This window comes from Artibeus jamaicensis, unplaced genomic scaffold (genome assembly GCF_021234435.1).
Source record: "Artibeus jamaicensis isolate MK-2021 breed Jamaican fruit bat unplaced genomic scaffold, CSHL_Jam_final contig_415, whole genome shotgun sequence".
NCBI lineage: Eukaryota > Metazoa > Chordata > Mammalia > Chiroptera > Phyllostomidae > Artibeus > Artibeus jamaicensis.
This window is the reverse complement of record NW_026521823.1, coordinates 36,097,662-36,120,190: the sequence shown is the minus strand read 5'-3', so window position 1 is coordinate 36,120,190 and position 22,529 is coordinate 36,097,662. Positions and strand designations below refer to the sequence as shown.

Below are 22,529 nucleotides of genomic sequence, written 5' to 3'. Positions count from 1 at the left end.
GTATCTTGAGTTAGTGTTTTTGTCTCCTTTGGACAAAAATCCCGAAGTGGAATTTTTGGGTAATACAATAGTTCAATTTGTAATTTTTAAACAAACTTCCATCCTGTTTTCCACAGCGGCTGCGCCAGTTTACATTCCCAGCAACAGGCATGTGGGTCAGTTTTCTCCACATCCCTGAGAACACTCGCTACTGCCTGTTCTGTAAGAACCGTTCTAATAGGTGTGAGGTGCCTCCCACCGTGGCACAGGTTTGTAAGGTTCCCAACACTTATCCCCGCTGATTAACGACTGAGCATGATTTCATGTACCTGTTGGTCACGTGAATGTCTTCTGTGGGAAAATGTCTATTTGGATTCTTTGCTCATTTCTAAATCATTTTTTTGGTTACTGAGTGATGTGAATTCTTTATATATTTGGGATAGTAACCTCTTCTTAGATATATGGTTAGCAAATATTCTCCGCCATTTGGTAGGTGACTTTTTCGTTGTTGATGGTTACCTTTGCTGTGCAGAAGGTGTTTAGTCTGATGTGGGTCCCTGTTCTTTCATTTGTTGCTTTCGCTTTTGGTGTCAAATCCAAAAACTACCATCACCAGAAACTGATCTCAGGGAACTTACCACCTGTGTTTTCTTCTAGACATTTTATTGTTTCAGGTCTTATGTTCAAGTCTTGAATCCATTTTGAGTTAATTTATGTATGTGGAGTAAGATAGTGGGCCAGCTTAATTTTTTTGTATGTGGTGGCCCATTTTCCTGAAACCTTTATTGAAGAGGCTCCTTCAGTAGTGTTGCCTCCTTTGTTGTAAATTAACTGACCATCTATGCATGGGTTTATTTCTGGGCTTTCCATTCTGTCCTATTGATCGATGTGTCTGTTTTTATGCCAGTACCATCACTACAGCTTTGTACTATAGTTTGAAACCAGGAGGCATGGCACTTCCAACTTTGTTCTTTCTCAATATTGCTTTGGCTGTTTGGGGTCTTTGTCCTGTATGAATTTTAGAATTGTTTGTTCTATTTTTCTCTGAAAAATGTCAGTGGAATTTTGATAGACACTGCACTAAATCCGTAGATTGCTCGGGATTGTGTGGACATTTTTACAAAATTTATTCTTCCAATCCATGAGGATGGAATATCTTTCCATTCATTTGTGTCTTCTTCAATTTCTTTCATCAATATTTTGTATTTTTCAGTGCACATACAAGCATTTCAATTTGGTTAAATTTATTCCTAGGTATTTTTTATTCTTTTGATGCAATTATACATGGATTATCTTTCTTCTCTTTTGAGTAGTTTTTTTAGGGTGTAGAAACACAACAGATTTTTATATGTTGATTTTATAAATCTGCAACACTACTGAATTTGTTCATTGTAACAATTTTTTAACGTGGAGTAGAATTTTCATTATATATCATGTTACCTGCAAATAGTAATGCTATACCTCTTTTAAACTGGATGCCTTTTATTTCTTTTTCTTGCCTAAGGGCTCTGGCTGGAATTTGTAATACCATGTTGAGTAAAAGTGGTGAGGACTGAAATCCTTGTCCTTTTTTTCTGGTCTTAGAGGAAGAGCTTTCAGTTTCTTACCATGGGTGTGAGTTAGCTGTGGGGTTGTCATGTGTGGGCTTCAGATGTTAACATACATTCCCTTTACATCCAGGATCTGAGAAGGTTTTTATTATAAATGCATGTTGAATCCTGTCAACAGTTTGTTTTGCATCTATTGAGGTGACTGTATAGTTTTCATCCTTCATTTTGATGATGCAGTATATAACACTGATTGACTTGTGAATGTGGATCCATCCATATATCTCAGGAATAAAGCCCACTTGATCATGGTGAATTATTGAATCCTTACTGCTGGTATTCTGTTGAAGATTTTTGCATCTGTGTTAATCTGGAATATTGACTCGACATTTTCTTTCCTTGTGGTGTCCTTGTCTGGTTTTGGCTGGAGGGTAGAATGAGTATGGAAGTCTCCCCCTGTTCTATTTTTTTGGTAGATTTGGAGAAAGACTAGCATCAGTTCTTCCTTAAACGTTTGGTAGACTTCACCAGGGAGGTCATCTGGTCCCAGACTTTTGTTTGTTGGGAGGTTTTGATTCCTGATTCAATTTCCTCACTAGTAAATGGTCTGTGTAGATTTTCTATTTCTGCATGATTCAGTCCTGGCGGGTTGGAGGTTTCTAGGAGCTTGTCCATTTCTTCTAGGTTTCCAGTTTGTTGGCATGTTCGCTTATATCCGTTGCATCTTTGTGACAACCATTTTAGCATTTCCTCTTTCATTTCTGGTTTTGAGTCCTCTCTTTTTCTTGCTAGGGCTACCTAAAGCAATGTAAATTTTGTTTATGTTTCAAAGAATCTGCTCTTACTTTTGCTGATCTTTTTTTATTGTCTTTTATCGGGTCTCCACTGCAGTTGTTTCTGCTCTAATCTTTGTGTCTATCTTTCTACTAAATTTTGGTTCATTGGTTCTTCTTTCTCTAGTTTCTTGGGGGTGTAAAGTTAGGGTTAGGTTGTTTAGCTGAGATCTTTCTTGTTTCTTGAGGTAGGCATTTATTGTCATGAACTTCTGTCTCAGAACTGGTTTTGCTGTATCCCATAAATTCTGTCAGGTCACGTCCCTATTTTCGTTAGTCCCAAGGTGTTTTTTAAAGTTTCTCTTTTGATTTCTTCTCTGACCCCACTGACTAATTGGGTAGCGTGTTGTTTAATCTCTGTATACCTGTGAATTTTTTAGTTTTCTTCTTGTGACTGATGTCTGGTTTCTTATTGCGGTTGGGAAAGATGCTTGATCTGATCTCAATCTGCGTAAATTTATCAGGACCTGTTTTTTGGCCTAAGATAGGATAATCATATCATACTGCATGCTCTCTGCACTTCAGGGCACCATGCTGCCTTTCTGCACTGTGTCCCTGCCATCTGAGCCTCCTCCTATACAGGAACCTCCTAGGCTGGAAAATGAGTCAATGGGCTGAAGTCCCAATTGGGACTATGCAGCTGCATCCGCATTTGAATCTTCAGTGACCAGTTAGGACACTGCTTTTTGGACAGTGCTTTTGTGAAGCTCTGGAGTCCTCATCTGCAGGAGAGTAGACCAGTCAGGGACTTGGGACAGGCTCTCTTCTCCGTGTAAGCCAGCTTCCCCGCTATCTCGAAGGAGCGCACTTCTCAGTTTCCATGGGAGACTGCCTTTCCCCTGCTGGAGCTGCAGTGGTGCCTAGAGCTGCGACATCATCTGAGCTCTGACACTGCAGCTGGAGCTCTCTCTGCACCGGAGAGGAGCTGTCACGCCAAGGCCCCCTCACCTCACAGCTGTGCAATGTCATAATTGACCTGTCCTGCCATTGAGCTGTCTCACAGCCGTGCTCTTCCACAGCCAGGCTGTCCCACGAGTGAGCTGTTCCACAGCTGGCCTGCGCCACAGCCACGCTGTTTCCCAGCTCAGCGGTCTGCACTGAGTGCAGTCCGCATTCCCCTCCACCACCCACACCGCAACCTGGGGACTCCTGCTGGTGTCGAATGGATGAGAAGGACCTTCGGTTGACAGTGGCATGCTTAGATTCCTGTCTGTTTTCCTTTGTTTACATAGGTTTTTGCTTTGGGGGACCATGAGGCTTACAAAAATAACTTACATTTTAAACAGTCTATTTTAAGCTGTTAAAACGTTTGAACACATTATAAAGCTCTACATGTTTACTCTCCCCCATGTCTTTCGTTTTTGAGGTCACAATTTACATCTTTTTACCTTGTGTATCTACTGACAAACTCATAGCTATAATTATTGTGACTATTTTTTATCTTTTAACTTGCATGTTAACATTATAAGTGATTAACCTCTCCCCTTTATGACATTAGGTTATTCTGAATATTACTATATATTTACCTTTACCAGTGAGACTTTACTTCATGGATGAGTCCTGCATTCCCCCCAAATGTTTATTTTCAGCCTGATTTATGAAATGCCCTGCCCTTAACTGTAAAACACAGGGGTAGGCGCAAGTCTTGTTTATATGAACGAAGGATCATCAGGAGTTGGTTAAGTATCACTGATTTAAGGATTTTGAGAAAAGGAAAGTTCAAAGAATGTATTTTAGAAGCAGCTGACAAATAATTAGCAATAACTTAAAGAATGCCATTTTTAAAATTAGAATGAAAAGGAATGAGGAAAGCCTATGTAAACAGTGAAACACATTAAAAACCCCCCACAATATCCTCATTTAGGGAGTCTCAGAAAAAGAAAAGAAAGAGAGAAAAGGGAAGAATTGTGATTTTAAAAATGGCTGAAAAAGTCCCAAATCTGGGGAGAGAGATGGCCATCCAGGTACAGGGAGATAAAAAAAAACCCCAAACAGGTTCAACTCGAAGAGGCCTTCACTGACACACATCATAATCAATCTCTCAAAAATCAAAACACGAAGAGAGTCTTGGGAGCAGCAGGAGGAGCCATCACACAGGAAAGAACCAGACGAGGTGGTGAGCAGACTGCGGAGCAGGCACCTGGCAGGCCAGCAGAGGGCGGGGTGCTTCAGAGCGCTCAGAGGAGAGACCCCGCCAACAATACTTCACCCGGCAAAGCTGCCCTTCAGCGGTGAAGGAGAGGGGTGGGCCCAAACAAAAGCTGAGGGGATTCATCACTAGACCTGCCCTACAGGACATGCTAAAGGGAGTTCTTTAAGCTGAAACAAAGAGTTGCTTACTAGCATCACGGAAATCTATTAAGATATAAAATACATGGCTAAAGATGAATACACGGTCAAATTTAAAAGACTCTAATATTGCAGTGGTGGGGTGTAGTTCTCTTTAAAATCTTGCACATAGGTCAAGAGACAAGAATGTGGAAAATAATAGCTATAATAATATGTTAATGAACATAATATAAAAAGATATAATTTGGGGTATAACAAATTGTGGGGAGAGACAAGTGAATGAGTACAACTTTCTTATGCATTTAGTTATAACTATAAGACATAAAGCTTATTGGTAAGCACTGAGCAAAAACCTATAGTAGCTTCACAAATAATAAAGAAAAAAAATCAAAGCAAACCAGTACCAAAAAAAAATCAACTCCAAAGAAATTTAGCAAAAAAGAAACAATCAGAAAGCAATTAACAAAATGGTGATAGTAAGTCCTCAGCTATTAATAATCATGTTAAATGTAAATAGACTAGATTCTTCAGTTAAAAGAACACAGACTGGCTGAATGGATAAAACATGTTAACTAGATTAACTTAATCATCAGGGACATTCATAGGCTGGTGATGTTAATGGAGAGTAAAATATATTTACGGTGCGTGAAAAGTGAAGTTAGCAGGGGTAGTTCCATCAGACAAAACAGATGTTAGGTCAGACTGTAGCAAGAGACAGAGAGGATCATTATATCCTAATAAAGAGGTCGATTCTTCAGGAGAATAGAATTGTAAATGTCTATGCACCCAATGTTGGAGCACCTAAAATATTAAACAATTATTAACAGATCTGAAGGAAACAAGCGGTGATGCAATTATAGTAGGGGGCTCAAATATGCTATTTTCAACAATGTGTAGACCATCCAGAACGAAAATCGATAAGGAAATAGGTTTCAGTGACACTTCGGACCAAGTCACCCTAACAGACACATGCTGGGCGTTCCGTCCAATGGCAGCAGAATACGTGTTCTTCTCAGATGCACCCAGAACACTTTGCAGGACAGATCACACGAGAGGTCGCAGAACATGTCTTAGCAAACCTCAGAGGACTGAAATTATACCAAGTGCCCATTCCAGCCACAACAGTATAAAAGCTGGAATTAGTAACAGGAGGACAGCTTGAACAGTCACAGATATGTGAAGATTAAATAATATACTCATGAAAAAGCAATGTGTTGAAGTCAAAGGGATATCAAAAATATCTTGAAAGAAATGAAAATAAAAGCACAACATATAACAATCTATGGGGTATAGTAAAAGCAGTTCTAGCAATTACCATCTCAAATAAATGATCTCAATTTATATTTCAACGAACTAGAAAAAGGAACAATTAAGTCCAAATTTAGAGGAAAGAAAATAACAAAGATCGGAGCAGAAATAAATGAAATAGAGACTAGAAAAAAGATCAATAAAACTAAGAGCTGTTTTCTGAAAAGATAAAATTGACAAACCTTTAGCCAGATTCACAGAGCGAGAACTCAAAATCAGAAATGAAAGATTACAGTATGAGCACAGAGATACAAAGAAATGTGAGACTATTATGTATGAACAATTATATGCCAATAAACTGGATAACATAGGAAAAAGATAAATTTTTAGAACCATAATCTACCAAGACCAAATCATGAAGAAATTAAAAATCAAAACAGACCAATAATAAGGAGATTAAATAAGCAATCAAGTGCCCCTTCCCCCCAAAAAAGCCCAGGATCAGATGATTTACTTTGATGAACTGTACTAAACATTTAAAGAAGAATTAACGCCAAATCCTTTCCAAACTCTTCCCTCAACTGTGTAGGGAGCAGAAGGGATGTGCTCTCTCCAAGATCAACTATTGACCCGACATACCTCCAGCTCTCTTTCGTGGAGGTGGGTGTGAATGGAGTTCTGGTTCTGCTGGGCTGGGCCATCCGGCCTGCCCTGAAGGGGGAAACGGCTGGATTCCCAGCTGGTGCTTCTCTGAACTTCAAGTGTGAGGTCCTTAGCACCTTCTGTGTTTTTCAAAACGTACTCCTGCCATTAATTCAGGGAAAGTGGCACTCCTCTCCACTGTGGATTATCAAAAGGCTGGGCTAGCTTCCCCCATCAGAAAAGGAGCCACCCCAAGGGGTCAGGTCTAGTAAACATCCTCCAGACCCTCCGGTGGACTTGGCCGACGTGACACCACTGCCGAGCGGCAGGGTGCTCCCCGCCTGCCCTCCGCTTCAGCCCACGCCATCTGCAGGATCAGTGAGTGCATGCATTTGCCACAAACATGCACTGGCCGGGTGCTCCAGACGAGGCTGTCCTAAAATCCGAGTGTGAGGAGCAGACACCAGAGCAGACTTTTACTGTATAAAGTAGGCCAGTGTTTTGCGATCTTGGCTGCACCTAAGAATCACCTGGGAAGCTTTGAAACAACAGCCCACTCCAGAACAATGAAATGTTTCGGGGTCAGTCCCAGGCATCAGCGGAGGCCAACTTCTGGATTCCCTCTTACCCTAGGCTTCATTTCTCCTGTGCCTGGGGCATGGACCTATTTTTAGTGCTACTAAAAATGGTATTCTGAATGACTAGGTAGTATAAGTTTTCATGACTAGCTATGCTTCAGATGGGTGCAGCCACTGTGGAAAGCAGTATGGAGTTACCCCCCCCACAAATTAAAAATGCAACTGCCTCATGACCCAGAGATCTCACTTCGGGGAATATATCCTAAGCATCCTGGAACACCAATCAGAAAGAGTATGTGTACCCCTGTGTTCAGTGCAGTGCTATTTACAATCACCAAGTTTTGGAAGCAGCCCTTGTCCATCAGTAGACGAGTGGATAAAACAGCTATAGTGGCCCTGGCTGGCATAGCTCAGTGGACTGAGCTCGGGCCTGCGAACCAGAGTATCGAGGTTCGATTCCCAGTTAGGGCACATGCCTGGGCTGCAGGCCAGTTCCCAGCAGGGGATGCACGAGAGGCAACCACACATTGATATTCTCTCCCTCTCTCCTTTCCTTCCCCTCTCTCGAAAAATAAATAAATAAAATATTAAAAAAAAACCAAAAAAACCCAGCTATAGTGTATTTTATACAATGGAATACTACTTGGCTGTAAAAAAAAGAAAGAAAGAAAATTTTGGCCTTTGCGGAAGCACAGATGGACCTGGAGAACATTATGCTAAGTGAAGTAAGCCAGTCCGGGAAAGACAAATACCGTATGATTTCATTCATGTGTGGAATCTAATGAACAAACTGAATTAACAAGCGAAATAGAGAGAGACTCACAGGTAGAGGGCAGGCTGATGGCTCTGGAGGGGCTTTAGGGGGGCTTGAGGGATTAAGCAAAAGTGAAAAAAAAAGAGAAAGAACTCACCAACACACACAACAGTGTGGTGATTGAGGGGGAGGGGGCATGAGGGGTCCAAATGGCAGTGGGAAAAAATACAACAACAAAAAATTTGAGCCAGAGGAAAAAAAGAAAAAAATACGATAAAAAAAACTCTTAACCCTCTGTGACGTGAACTCTTGCAATCGCTTAGATCCCAGAATCTGTGGTTCTGAAGAAGCTGTGAAAACTGACTCAGACAACTGAGCCTGGTCCGACCTGCACTGAGCCGACCCGTGGGAGAGGCTGGGCTAGTGGGAGGAGTGTTCTTTTCTCCGAGTCTGACCCTGACCCCCACTGTGTTAATTAGATTAGCATGCACTTCCCCCGCCTGGCTCCATACAGTTACTTTGGCCAAAGTACACTGAAGTTGTGCTCTCAATTAACCTTTGTCTGGAAAATGATATGGATGATGGAAATTCTGAAGAATGAGTTTCCACCGCCACGTTCCCCTCTCAGCAATCTTTTATGTTTTTTCTTATCTGCAAATCTATTTTAATACCAAGACTTGCTTTTCAGCCTTGAATTCTCATCAGTTTTCACTGCTGCTATGACCTACATAAGGATCCCCTTACAGCGCTGTCTGCCTACTCGTTTAAAACAGAGAACTATTGACTATATTTGTGACGCTTGTGCCAGGAACCAGGCTGCCTCCATCAGAAGAGATCAACTCACTGCCCCGCAGAACAAAGACCCAGGCTGAACAAAACCTCCGCCCAGCCCTCCTTGGGGTGCACGGACGTCATCCTCACTGTGGCCGCTAAGGACCAAAGATGCGTCTAATCTTCTCCATGAATCTGCCTCGCTGGGGAAGAATGCTAGCTGTTGAGGTTATTCTTGTCATCACAATGCCTCTACTTAGCAGAGAATTTAGGACGGCACCTCAAAGTTTTGTGGGTTAATAGGAAGCATGCCAGGAGTATGTCAAGAACTCACTGTCGTTACTCCTTATATCCTCAGGTGCCGTCCAGGCAAGAACTGTGTGTGGCATTTCTTGGGTGGTTGAAAAGAAAGCAATAATATTAAATTAAAAAAAAAATCCTGTCTTTGACGTGCTTACTATTCAAGACATGGATGCATCCCTGGCTGGTGTAGCTCAGGGGACTGAGCACCGGCCAGTGAACCAGAGGGTTGCTGGTTTGATTCCCAGTCAGAGCACATGCCTGGGTTGTGGGCCAAGTCCCTGGTAGGGGGCACATGAGAGGCAACCACACATTGATGTTTCTCTCCCTCACTTCCCCTCTGTCTAAATATAAAGTAAGTAAAATCTTAAAAAAAAAGACATAGATGCGGAAAGAGAAGGACCTAAAGATGGGACAACTTGATAGATATGCAACGAATATGTCAATAAATAAGCATCTTCACTGAAGATAAGATTAGAGACGGTGTATATATTATACAGGAGGAACGATTTCAGGCTTGCATTTTCGGATGGGGCAACAATGCGACCTGTAGTCGGTTGGCCATTTGCCTGAAGAATTACAAACCACTTTGACCTGCTGTTGCCCCAGGGCCAAAGGACCGAGATGGGCACAGGGTCACTGCTTCAGGTTGGGTTCACCCTGGGCGTGCAGAAGACCACTGAGGACGTGGGCCAGATCCCCATTTCTGCGGGACCTGGGGGAGCCCTGGGTAAAGAGGCCCTGTCTCGGAATGCTGCCAGCGAGAGTGGCCCCTGGACTGCCTCACGGGGCCTGGACTGGCCCAGGCCTTCAGCCGGGTCCTTGGGTCTGCCACTGTCTTCCAGACCGTGTCCCATTCACACTTGGACTAGTTCCGGATGGTGTTAAATGAACCTTCCGTTAGTCACTCTGTTACAATTCCGGAGTACCAACGTGGGTTTTCTGACCTGCTTTTGTGCACAGAAAAATAGCCAAAAGCTACACTTGAAAAATTAATATCCACTTAATTAAAGTTACCAATGTCAAGCCCATTTCTTTCTTAAATTTACTAAGTTCGACACTCAAATCTAGCAAAATGTTATCAATTAACACAGTTTTAAAAGGGTTCTTTCAGCTTAATTAACTAATTTCCTTTAATATCTTAAACTATTGATTTTCTTTTTAAAGTTAATTCAGTGGTCTGAAAAACAAAACTTTTAAGCACTTCAATAACTTTTGTAAATATAATCAATTAAACATGGCAAATACTGAATCCTCTTAAATGTTTCGATGTTAAAAATTTCCTAAAGCTTACCCTTATATTCCTCAACTTAAAACGGTATCAGTCTATTCTAAACTACGTTTTAAATTGGAAGCACACATTGAGCTTTTGTTTTAACCGACCAAATTCCTTGAAACACAACAAATTCAATTCAATTCAATTCTGTTCTATTCTATTCTACTTTTTAATTTTTATTGTATTTTTTCATTACCATTTATCCCCGCCAAGATGTTTGTGTTTTCAGACCTGGGTTTTTCTTTTTCCCAATCAAACAATGAACACTGGGTTTCTCTTTGTGCTGTTGCTTCCAGGAAGCTCAGTAGTTCACCCCCAATTCCTTTCTCTCTACCCCTTACTACACGCTTCCTGATGTCTTACTCAGGACAAGTAGCCTGAAATGTATATTTACTTAAAAAGTTTTTAGAAGTAAGGCAGTATATAATTTAAAAAATGCCAAATCAGAAAATATTGAAGAAATAAAAACGAAACTACATAGCCTTATATAACATTCTCGATATGTCAACCCGAGAGAGACTGTTGACTTGCTTCCTTCCCTGAGCAGATGAGCGGTATTTGCAGGCTCCGGCAGAATGTCTGTCTTCACCAGGGTGCCCCCTACTTACAAGTCACTGGGCTGAAGCCCATTCAGAAAAGTTTCCTTGGCCACAGGAGAGCCCCGCTGGGAGACACCATGGTGATGTTGTTCATCACAGTCACTTCAGCCAGGGCTACACAATGTCCTCGTATTTAGGGAGGTAAGCTCCCTTCTTCGGGGCTGCAGGGAGGTCCAGGGGGCGGGTGAGGGGCAAAGAGGCCTGGGACCATTCAGGGTCTTTCTGCTTGGAGCAGCACCAGCCAGTCCGGCCATCTTCTTCCTCCCAGAGATAGTGCTTGTGGAGAGCCAGTTTCTGCCAGAACCGCCGGCAGGTGGAGTCCCCCTGGGCCTCCCGGGAGCCGGGGCGGCATGGGGGCGCACGAGCCAACTGCTATCAGCGGCAAATGTGCAGAGCTCCTTGTGTGAAAGGCCTGGGGTTGGCCCAGGCTCGGCCTCCCGCTGCCGCCTGCCCCCCTCCTTGGCTGAGGCCCTTCACGCCTTCCCTGCCTTTTCTGGGTCTGCTGTCTCCCCCTCCCGACCCTTGGTCCTCACAGCAGAGGGAGGGGTGGCCGCCAGGGGTCATCCGGAGAGTAGGGTGAGGGCCCCTGCCTCGGGCCTGAGACTTGCTGGTGACGAATGACCACAGCAGGGGCCACAGAGGGGCCAGGAGCCCCCTCCACTCCCCTGTGCTGGGGGATGGTTCTAGACGAGAGGCCAGCTGGCGTGTGCACCATGGGGTTTTAAGAGCAGGTGTTCGCTGAGAGCCTGCTGTGAGCGGGCACGGGGACAGGGGCACTGCTACACTGAACTGGGCTGTCAGGCAGGTGCCCCTCCAGGCCTCCTTGGGAAGCATGCGGTTCCTTCGAGATGACAGAAGTCCAAACTATGGAACCTAGACCCTCGGGGAGGCCGAGCTGTGCCTGAGTAAGAAGGAGGAGACGGAGTCCCTCTGCACGATGTTCCAGAGGGTTCCGGGCCTCACTCTCAGCATGAAGCCGAAAATCAGGCGACAAGTTCCTTAAAGTCAAAGTAACCTTTGACCTTCCATTCGGGAGGGGAAAGGCTGGTGGTGGGAAAGAGAAAACCAATCGAAAGGTCTGAAGCCCACTTAGCAAGTTTCCTTCTGTACATTGTTGGGGATAAATGAGGAAGAAAAAGTGAAAGAAAATTTAAGAAAATGAACATGTCCATCTTACATGGCGAAAACACTGGAAGAAAGTGGACCACTGTGCTCTGGTTCGGTGGGAGTAGCAGAGTGATTTTAAACAAAATTCTAATTTCCAACACTTTGGGGGTAGTTTGGTTTTATCTCTCATAAAAATATTAACGGGAAGAAAATTCACTGGAAATTTCCTTAAAACGTGTTCACTGACCTTTTCCTAAGCTTAATGACACCAGAAGGTCCAAAGCCATCACCTTCTCCTTAAAACGTTTATGAGGACGTCATCTTTCAAGTGGTCACTGAACTGTAACAACTCACGGCCGGGCCGTGGAAGGGTCGAGGGTCAAGCCGCACCAGAATGAAGGAGAAAACAGATCTCTACTGAGCGGGATATTTTTCACAATTTTCATAGGTGGGTTTTCCTGAAGTTCCTTTGGGGGGGACACATTGGTGAAACTCCCTCAGCGTGCGGGACACGTTCAGGAATCTTTCACAGCCAGTGCTCCGGGATATAAGCGCCTCTGTAATCTCCAGGAGCCACGCGCATCTAGGGGCGCGCAGACACAGGTGGGCGAAGAGCAGGGAGTGGGGGTGGGGGAGAGGCAGCCACATGCCTGAGGCCCGTGGCCGCGACCCTACAGTGAAAAGAACAGATGGAAAGCACCCTCCTTGCGGTTTGGGGTATCCTGTGGACACCTGGGCCCAGCCTGAGGCCGCGGGCCCCTTCTTTTTCTGACCTCGGGGCTCCGTCCCTAACAGGTACTCACTTGGGGTTCTAGCAGAGCCAACCCACTTTTTCCCTTTGCCCCCAAACAGACAGGGAGACAGACCCCGTCGGACCCCCTCCCGCCCGCAGGGTACCTGCAGAAGGATCCTGTTCCCGTCGTGGTCCTCCGTCTGCCAGCGGCCCTCACTGATGGGGCTGCAGGGGTTGGGCAGCAGGGGCACCAGCTCGCCCAGGTCCCGCACGCGGAACTCCAGCACGGCGCACTCGGTGGGGGTCGGGCTCTGATCGCAGGGCAGCCTCTTGAGCGAGAACTGGATGTCCACCTCCAGGTTGGAGAAGATGGGGAAGATGCAGAAGTCCTTCTTCCGCTGGCTGGGGCTGCGCCTGAGGATCAGCTCGTAGAACTTGAGGCTGTCGGCGTAGTGGTCGTGGCGGCAGTAGACGGTGAAGCGCACGATCTCCCGGCCGTAGTGCACTGGCCGCACGGCCCACAGCGGCGTCCCGGGCGCCAGCGTGAAGAAGTCCTGGCTGCCCGGCAGGTAGGGCAGGAGCCTGCCGGGCACGCGCTCTGTGTGGTGGTGGCGCCAGGGTGGCCGCCGCAGCGCGCGATGCAGCCGCAGGATGTGCTCTTCGCCGAAGTCCTCCTGCAGGAACAGGAGCACGGCCAGCGCGGGCTGCGTCCCCCGCGGGGCCCGCCGCCGTCGCCGGGCCGCCTTGCGTTCCGAGACCCGGAACAGCTGCAGGTCGGGGTGGATCCAGGCCAAGACCTTGTCGATGGCCTCCTGCAGGGGCCGGGATTCCCCAGGGTCTGCGATTATGTGGATGCTCACCAGGAAAGGGTCCTGTGCCTCCTCCACGGAAAGCTCACCTGGGGGCACAAAAAGAAAAACAAAAACCCCAAATGGTGACTTTGTCATTCAGGTGTCCCGTGATGACATGCAGAGCCTCGGCAGGAAGAGAAGCTAAGTTCTAACTGAACTGGCTCCATGATCGTTATGATTTTCTGATCCCAACCAAGTTCATGTGCAAAAGCTACGGTGGCAGGACCCTAGCAGCCACGGGCAGAAGAACCATCGCAGTGAATGGTTCCCACGCTGGGCCGGGTTAGGAAAACTTGGCTCTTGCACTTCACCGGGTCGAATGTGCTTTCTATCAGGCACTAGAGAGTCAAGTCTCCGTTGATCCGGAAGGGGTATCAGGCCCAACGGAGGAGACGCTGCAGCGTCCAGTGCGCACCATTCAGTATTCCCCCAGGTAACTGCTGCGCCTCACCCCGCAAATGTCCCCTGTCACTGTACTCCTTCTGTTTGCTCATTTCATCGGCTTATTTTTTCATCTAACAAATATTTATGCAATCTTTTGTTCACGCCCTGTGCTAGGTGCTGTGCTAGACACACACTCTGATTGATGGAGCAAACCCCAGCTGTCCAGGCCACCTGCCAACAGTGTCCTGGCCACCTTGTTGCCGCAAACACAGGGAAGGACAGTTCAGGGACAAGCACAGGGTTCGAGTGCCTGAGCTTACTGGGGCCATGGCTGAAGGCGGGGGTCCCGAGGTGGCACCATTGCTGCCTGTGTACAGCCACTTTGGGGCCTGTCCTCCGTCCACATCCATCCAGAGGCCCATGCAGCCTAAACGGGCAGTGGGCCTCCCTGTGGCCTCTGGCGGGGCATTTGGAAGCTTCGGTTCCCAGTGAGAAGGAGACTGTTTAACAGGGCAACACTGTTCAATGGGGTGAACAGTTTGCCGGCCACACCAGCATATTTATAATTCATAAATATTCAGCATATTTCGTCAAATAACCTGATAAAAGTCCTGCTTTTTGAAAAGATGTGCTCTCTTTGCATTTATATATGCTTTATGACTTCTTCAAGAGCAGTCAAGAAATCTTTTTATTCATTCATTTATTTCTTTAATTTTCTTCTCATGGATGAGTGAGATGCGTGATGAAGTTTTGCTGTGCTCTGCTAAACTCCACAAAAATTATATAATATAATGCTTTGCTCAGATGCATATTTATTGAGCATCTACTTGGCAGCAAATACACTGCCCCCCCCCCACTAGGAATACACACAGTCATACTCTTACTGGACCACAGTCAAGGCCAATGTTTTATGAAATCATAGTATAAAGGTCATTTGTAAGACACTGAAGTTATATTTCAACACCCTCCTTTAATACTGTGAGATACTTTTTATATAAGCTGTTTTATTGATAGAACTTGAATGGCATTCTTTCTTTTCTTTTTTCATTTATAACAATATTATTTCATTTATCACCCCGTACCCTCTGCCACTTCCATGAACCCCCCTCCCCTCTGCAATCACGATGCTGCTGTCCGTGTCCATGAGTTCTTTCTCTTTTCTGTCTTGCTCAGTCCTTCCAGCCCCCACAATTCCCCCACCACCCCCTGGAGCTGTCAGCCTGCTCTCTACCTATGAGTCTGCCTCTATTTTGCTTGTTAGTTCAGTTTGTTCATTAGATTCTGCACATGAGTGAAATGATATGCTACTTGTCTTTATCTGACTGGCTTATTTCACATAGTATAATGTCCTCCAGGTCCATCAAGGCTGTCTCAAAGGGTAAAATTTTCTCTTTTACTGCCAAGTAGTATTCCATTGTGTAAATGTCCCAGAGCTGTTTTATCCACTCATTTACTAATAGGCACTTAGGCTGCTTCCAAATCTTGGCTGTTGTAAGTAGCGTTGCAATGAACACAGGGGTGCAAATATTCTTGTGAATTAATGTCTTAAGTTTTTTTCAGATAAATTCCTACAAGTGGAATCACTGGGTCATAAGGCAATTCCATTTCTAATTTTTTGAGATAACTCCATACTGCTTTCCACAGTGGCTGCACCAGTCTGCATTTCTACCAACAGTGCACAAGGGTTCCCCTTTCTCCACAGCCTCGCCAGCACCTGTTGTTTGTTGACTTACTGATGATAGGCATTCTGACAGGGGTGAGATGATGTCTCACTGTGGTTGATTCTCATTTCTCTGATGATTAGTGATGTTGAGCATCTTTTTGCTTGTCTGTTGGCCATCTGTGTGTCCTCTGGAGAAGTGTCTTTTCAGGTCCTTTGCCCATTTCTTAATTAGATTGTTTGCTTATTTTGGTGTGGAGTTTTAAAATTTCTTTATAAATCCTGGATATTAACCCTTCTAAGTTGCAACGGCAAATATGTTCTCCCACTCAGGAGGTTGTCTTATCATTTTGTTGATGGTTTTCTTCACTGTGCAAAATCCTTGTAGTTGGATGTAGTCCCATTTGCTCATTTTTTCTTTTGTTTTCCTTGCTTGAGGAGATATATCAGAATATAAATTGCTATGAGAAATGTCAGATTTTACTGCCTATATTATTTCTAGGATTTTTATGGTGTCAAGTCTAACATTTAAGACTGAGGTCGGTTTGGATGCCGACTGCAGACACTCAGAGATATGTGGTACGAGACACCCAGCAAAGCCCCGTCAGCAAAGCCCTGTGGGTCTATATCAGCTGACCCACAGCGCATGGGAAGTAATGAATGACCGCCGTTTTATGCCACCGTTTGGGGGCATTTGTTACACCACTGTAGTATAGATGCAGGCAGAGTCTTTGGGTGCACGGAAGAGGCATGGATTTGGGAGCTATTTAGGAAGCACACCTGACAGCCACATGGCCTGGGGGTGAGAGCAGGAAAAGCAGGAGAGGAGTACGCCTTGATATTTCCAGCTTGAGCAACTGGTCTGACATTGATGCCTAACTGAGCTAATAAATATTGGAAGAAGGGCAAGTCTGCAGGGAAAGATAAGAAGTTCCACTTTGGCCAGAGGTATCTGAATGACTCGTAGGAGAAAAGTCCTGTTGGCCACGGGACCTGTGTGTTGCTTAGGTGATGGGCTGAATTTAAAGATTACCTCTGGGCCATATTCCCGCCTTTATGCAGCTGTCTCATAAACGCGCGCCCCCATAGGCATCTGAACCAGGCAACATGATGGCTTAAAAGGTAACCCGAGTTCATGGATTATTCTGTCTCTTTTCTTTGCTTGCTCTTTCTGCTCACCTGGGCCACTTGCTGTTGCGTTGAACATTATTTGCATCACTAGCAGCAGAAGTGCCTAGAGACAAAAGCAGTGAAATGCCAAGTGCTGAAATCTTCCGTCAGTCAGGAGCTCCAGTAGAGAGAGGAGAAGATACCGTAATCATCTAAAATGCATAGTTCACTTTTCCACGGTGCCCGGGTCTCCCAACAGCGGAGACGCGTGACTTTGCCGAACATGAATGGTGGGTGCTCGTGAGAGAGGAAAGGGAGCAGGAAGGCCTTGCACAATTTCAGGATGCGATTTACTCGAGAAGATTTACAGATGGTTTCTGGGAAGTGGGTGGTGGGAGAGCACGTGTTGCAGAGGCAGCATCTTGGAGAGGAGACGGTCCGAGCTGGCAGGCGATCCTGCGGGGATCCCGCCCCACACTCAGGTGCGCACGTGGCCACGTACCTGCAGGGACAGTGTTCGCTAACACTTGTGTGGCGTGCACTGGGGGCGGGCTGGCGCTTCCTTGGTGTTCTGTGTGTATGACCTCACTTGAGCCCTCGGAGCCACCCTAGAAGGGGGGTGCTATCATTGTCTCCACTTTAGGGAGCAGGAAATCGAGGGGTGAAGCGGTGAGGCACCCTGTCCCCATCGCCCAGCGTCCGACTTACTTTGTGTGTGCAGTCACACTGTGTGTGCTCACGCCGTCTGCTGTACTGGTGTTGCAGCAGCATGAGCAGCTGCCCCTCTCCAGCCATCTCTGACCACACTGCTATTATCCCACCCCTCTCCACGGCTCGCCTGCCTCCTTCTGACTGGCCAGCTTCTTGGCCACCAGCCCATAGCTTCACATACATGTGAAGCTCACATACATGTCCGTCTCCTGGTCCTGGGTCTCTGAGGAAGAGTAACCCAGAAACCACACCCAGGTCTTTACACGGTCAGAGCTGGCACCACCCGCAGGGATGGTGAAACAGGCCAGCACGCAGGTGGGTGTAGCCATGAAACGAAGGTAATGAGGATGCTAACGCACCACAGAGAAAGCCCACAGGCAGTGGGAACGGCCTGGGTGCAAGGAGCCTCTGAGTCTCCAAGTCAGTGCTCCAAGGGTGCTCAGCATCGGGCCACTTCTGTCGGCCGCACAGAAGTTTCCCAGGGAGCAGTAACAAAGGCCACACTGAGCCTGCACAGCTGAGTGAATGTTCACAGCTTTGCTAAAGGGCAAGATGCCCAGCCTTGGAGCAGGGGGTGGGCCAGCAGGCCTGAGCACCGGCTCAGCAACAGCTCGCCCAGGCAGCTCTGGGTGCAGCCAGCTGGCCGGACTCCAGAGCTCCCTCCCGGGGCACTGCAAGAATCAGGGAGATGTTGGTGCCCGATTCCTACCCCGAAAACGGGAGGGAGCGTGAGTGGCAGCATTAGTTGCCCTAGCCACGGCCAGCATGTGCCCAGGAGCCTAAAATAAACAGGCTTGAAGGGCTGCAGGAGGCACCGTCACACCGTCGTTGAGCACTAGGGTTACACGTGCACCCGAGGAAAAAATCTGCCTCCGTGGAGCTGGACAGAAAACCAAGTATTTGAGGAGGAGAGAAAATGTGAATAATTAATTGTCAGGAAAAGCCTCTCTGCCTCCCTGGAGAAGCAGAGCCGCTGCGGCGGGGGACGGGCTCTGCCTTTATCGTATCTGTTACATGTCTTCCCAAAGGCCCCCGCGCAGCACCTGTTCCAGGAGGGCGAGACACAGAGCAAATACAAACCGTCACGGACAGACCTCCTCGGGGCTGGCGCAAAACGGGAGCTGTCCCTGCGCCATTGAAGGCGCTTTCTGATCAGTTTGCACTTTCCTAGAGGCCAAGGAGGAGTCTTTCCCATGGGATTATAGAGAACTAGATTCTTCCTTTCGTAACACAAACCAGAAACAGCTTTAAGGACTGCACAGAGTCAGGCCTTTTCTAAGGCAGAAATGGCGCTTTCGACCTATTGGTTATATTTTTTCCTAATGTTTCATCTCTCCTATATATCCCTATTTTTTGTCTCAAGTTTAATGGAAAATAATTTAGACAATAACCACCATGTGTTAAGCTCTTATTACCTGCCAGACATTGTCCGAAAAGCGTCCCGTCTCATCTCTAAAACAACACTGATGAAGGTGCTCTCCCCACTCTGCAGGTGAAATGTGAACCGACCACTCAAGGGCAGTGCGGAGCCTCCCTTCCTGCCAGGGAACTCTCCCGCCTCTCAAGTCCACCCTCCTTGGAGCCGTCCTGTTGGTTTCCTGGCCCAAACCTCAGGCTGCTCGGTTGAGCTGCGATCCTGTGACGTAGCGGCTTTGGGCCATGTGGGTGGAAGCTTCTGCTGGGAGTGGAATAACCGTCGGGCCTGGGCAGTTCCCGGTAATCCCTGACCCATGCCGACGTCCTAAACTTGAGGCCGGAGGAATGGACAAAGGCCCTTCTGCCCAATGCCATCCTGATGCTGGACCACCTCAATGCTGCCTGCACTGCACCCCTCAAGGTCAGTCTCTGCACCCCGGGGGCTTCACACCAGCCTGCCTACAATACCACCTTCAACTGCCCAGTGCCTGCCAGACTGGCCCTCCTCCAAGAACCGGCAAACCAGTGTGCCCCCAAAAGCACCCCCTTCCCAGTGGTCAGTGTATCGAATTGAGGGTCCAAACCTCTCATTCCAAAGGAGAGGCCTCACCGAGGTCAGGATTTAACAAGCGTCCATACCGTGTTCCAGAATTCACTCAGGTGCAGTCGTTTATTTGGTCAGGGAATGTTTACTGTGCACCTACTATGTGCCGGAGACAACAAACAAGTACATGAAATGAAGTCACGTAGCTGGACTGCACTGAACAAACCCATGTTCAGTGTGGGTGGGACAAGAGGTTTCCGAGGCAACAGCCATAATCATTTACCACCAACTGAATCAGTTCCCAAGTAGCGGTCAGAGCCATTAAGCACTGCAGGCGGGGAGGGTGGCTTCTCAAGACCGAGTTTTGGGTGGGAGAGCTGTGGGGCCAAACGAGGAGGGCAACTAGAGAGTGGTCTCACACGGACGGAACTGCTCCGTTCTCTGACCACCTCCTACCGGCACCATTCTGGCAACACAGAGCCTCAAGAAATGTTACGCCACCCTAAAAATTTCACTCTAAAGCTCTCCACATCTTCTGGGAGTAGTTCTTCAAGTCGGGTTACAACCTTCGTTTGAAAGTAAATGGTGGTTCCTACGTGACACACAATTCCATGATCCACGAGGCTGAAGACGCCCAGCCACGGGACGCCTGGCTACGCACGCGCCTCCCCAGCCCTGCACCGTGTCCATGTTTTCCTAGGGGAGGGGGACTAAAAAGCAGCAACAGCCCCTCACCACTGTGTCTCTACTGCCACCGGCTTACGGGCAGCTCACAGTACAGAAGCTCAAGGTTGAGGGTGAACAGCCCTGGCTTGGAGATTAAGGCCTGGGGGCCCCGGGCAGGGTGCACACCCTCCAGACTCTATTCAGGGACAGAGAAAAAAGGCTCGGGCTCCTCGGTTCTGGACTCCTTTCCTCCTCCCTTCCTTTTCTCTGTTCGGAGGATTTTCTAAGCCGTGCACGGCTTAGCATCCCAGAGCTTCTGGAAAAGTCCATGGAGACCACCCAGCCTCATTCTATAGAGAAAAAGGGACAGCCAGGGAAGCTGCCTGGTGTGTGTGAGAACGTGGGCTCATTCAGGGCGGAGCCAGGACCGGGACCCAGGACACCGAACCCTGCACCACTGCGCTAGTGCTTTGTCTCGGCGGTGACCTCGCTTCTCGTCCCATGAGGGGAAGGTGGCACTCGGAAGCAGCCTCTGCATTCTGAGGGAAACGAGGATGACACAGAAAGGGTGGGGTTCTCGGGGGAGGCTCTCCTGACCGTTTTTTGTCAAGGACGAGAATCGACTGTAGACTCTCAGACTCTGACCCTCCATCTCTCCGAGGTAACCTTTATGTCCCCGTGAACTCAGAACAAATGGGCAAAAGAGCATCGCCCGGATGTTCAAGAAGAACCATTCGCACACACAGAAAAACCCATCTCTTCCCAGTGAGTGGTCACAGTCGACGTTCGCATTCCCATCTGGAACCAGGGACCATTCAGAAACCAGCCACCAGGGGAGGCAGCCTGACTGAGGGCAGGGGAATGACAATGAGATGCAGGGGCAGCTCCCAGGACGGACACGTGGGAGCTGGATGGTCACCCTCTGGCCCCTGCTGGTCACATGGAGGGCACAGGCGCCGGGTCGGCTGTGAGGGCAGAGCAGCCCCGGCCTTGAACCCTTCAGGATGGACGCTGAACACATGGGATTTCTCCCCACTCAGTCCTCAGTGAGATTCCTTTGTTTGTGGAGAAATGCCATGTTTCAAATCTACTAGGAAGATACTTTTTAATTATTACCATGCTCTTGAACTACTGTTTTAAAGGATAGATTTAGGACTCTAGACTTAAGAAAAAATTTTTTCTTATCAGAAAGGGTCCACTCTATTGTCTTTCACTGACTGCTTACGTATGGGTCTGGCTGGGAACGTTCCTGGCTGGGAGGAAACACAGGCCAGGCAACGACATACTGGACAATGGACAGAGACAGCCAGGGACCCACCACCTGGATCCACTCATCCCTTGTTCCTGCCCAGAACAAGGATGTGATGGCTATGCTAGAGGCAGCCCTTTTGTGACCCAGAGGCAACCCTGGGGATGGAAGCCAAGAGTCAAGGACGCTGCAGCAGAACAACTGAAGGAGTTTTTATACCACACCTGCACTGCCTCCCCTGGACTTTCTTTTATTACTGTTAGAGAAAAATGAACCCCTGCTTGTTCACGTCTTTATTTATTCTCTATTATCTGTAGCCAAATACATTTCCTAACTGAGATATGAAACATATTCTCACTTGCCAAGAGGGCCCTGCACTGAAGAGTGAGGCAGAAATCAGCAAATATTTAGAGAGAAAAGAAAGAGCAATAAAAGGCTATTGATCCCAGTTGCATGAAGAGAAATTCCAGTTCAGAGACTGCAATTAAAATAACGAAGAGGAAAACACCCCAAACCAAATTACCTGTTTTCCTGACAAGAGAGGTGTTTTGTTGTGACTCAGAGGGCTGATATGAGAGTTACCAATTGAGCAAAGTCTTCTCGTAAGTGTTTTATACAAATTGCTCTTTAAAAAAATATAGCCTCTGGGCAAAACTGAGTGGAACAAAAATGGCCATACAGAGAGAGTTCAAGAGAGCATTCGCTGTTTTTAGAGAGAAGCTTCGGGGAGTGAATGAAAAACACTGGAGCATTATTCTCATTAGCTACTAATGGTTTTTAATAACTAAGGGGCAATACTGAGGCTGCAGTTGGCTGAGATAACCAGAAATTGCTCCTGGTAGTTATGCTCATAACTTAATATGATTTGACACTAAACTACAATTTCAGATGTATGGCTTTTGTGCGCAGTCTCTTATTGCAAAGAAAAGCTAAGCCAGAACATCAGCAAGCAGAATAACCCAATCAAGTGTCTTTCCAACTGGGAACTATTTAGAATTAAGAATTTAACAGGACAGTGAGAGAGTAAATACTGAATTGTTTTATTCTGACTTGAAAAATCAGGGTTTTACCATAAGACTTTTTTTGTTGTTATTTTAAAATGTGTTTAATCAGGTGAATGACTTTGGTGATTTATATATAATGATCTTAATTGCTATAAATTGTTCCTAGAGGGAAGGTCAAATTTCCCATGAATAAATCCACACCTTTAATTTAATATTTAATACAGAGGCACTTTTTTTATGCTCGGGGTGTGTTTATGAACATTTTTAACCATATATAA

At 46.7% G+C, this 22,529-nt stretch overlaps 1 protein-coding gene across 1 annotated transcript in view; it reads right to left on the bottom strand.

Moving 5' to 3' along the window:
- The window catches only part of FAM124A (family with sequence similarity 124 member A), a 45,475-nt gene that overhangs the window by 6,633 nt on the left and 16,313 nt on the right, over positions 1–22,529 (bottom strand). Inside the window, exon 3 of the mRNA XM_037132496.2 lies at positions 12,821–13,554. Coding sequence (XP_036988391.2) covers positions 12,821–13,554 — 734 coding nt within the window. The remainder of the gene's footprint in view (positions 1–12,820; positions 13,555–22,529) is intronic.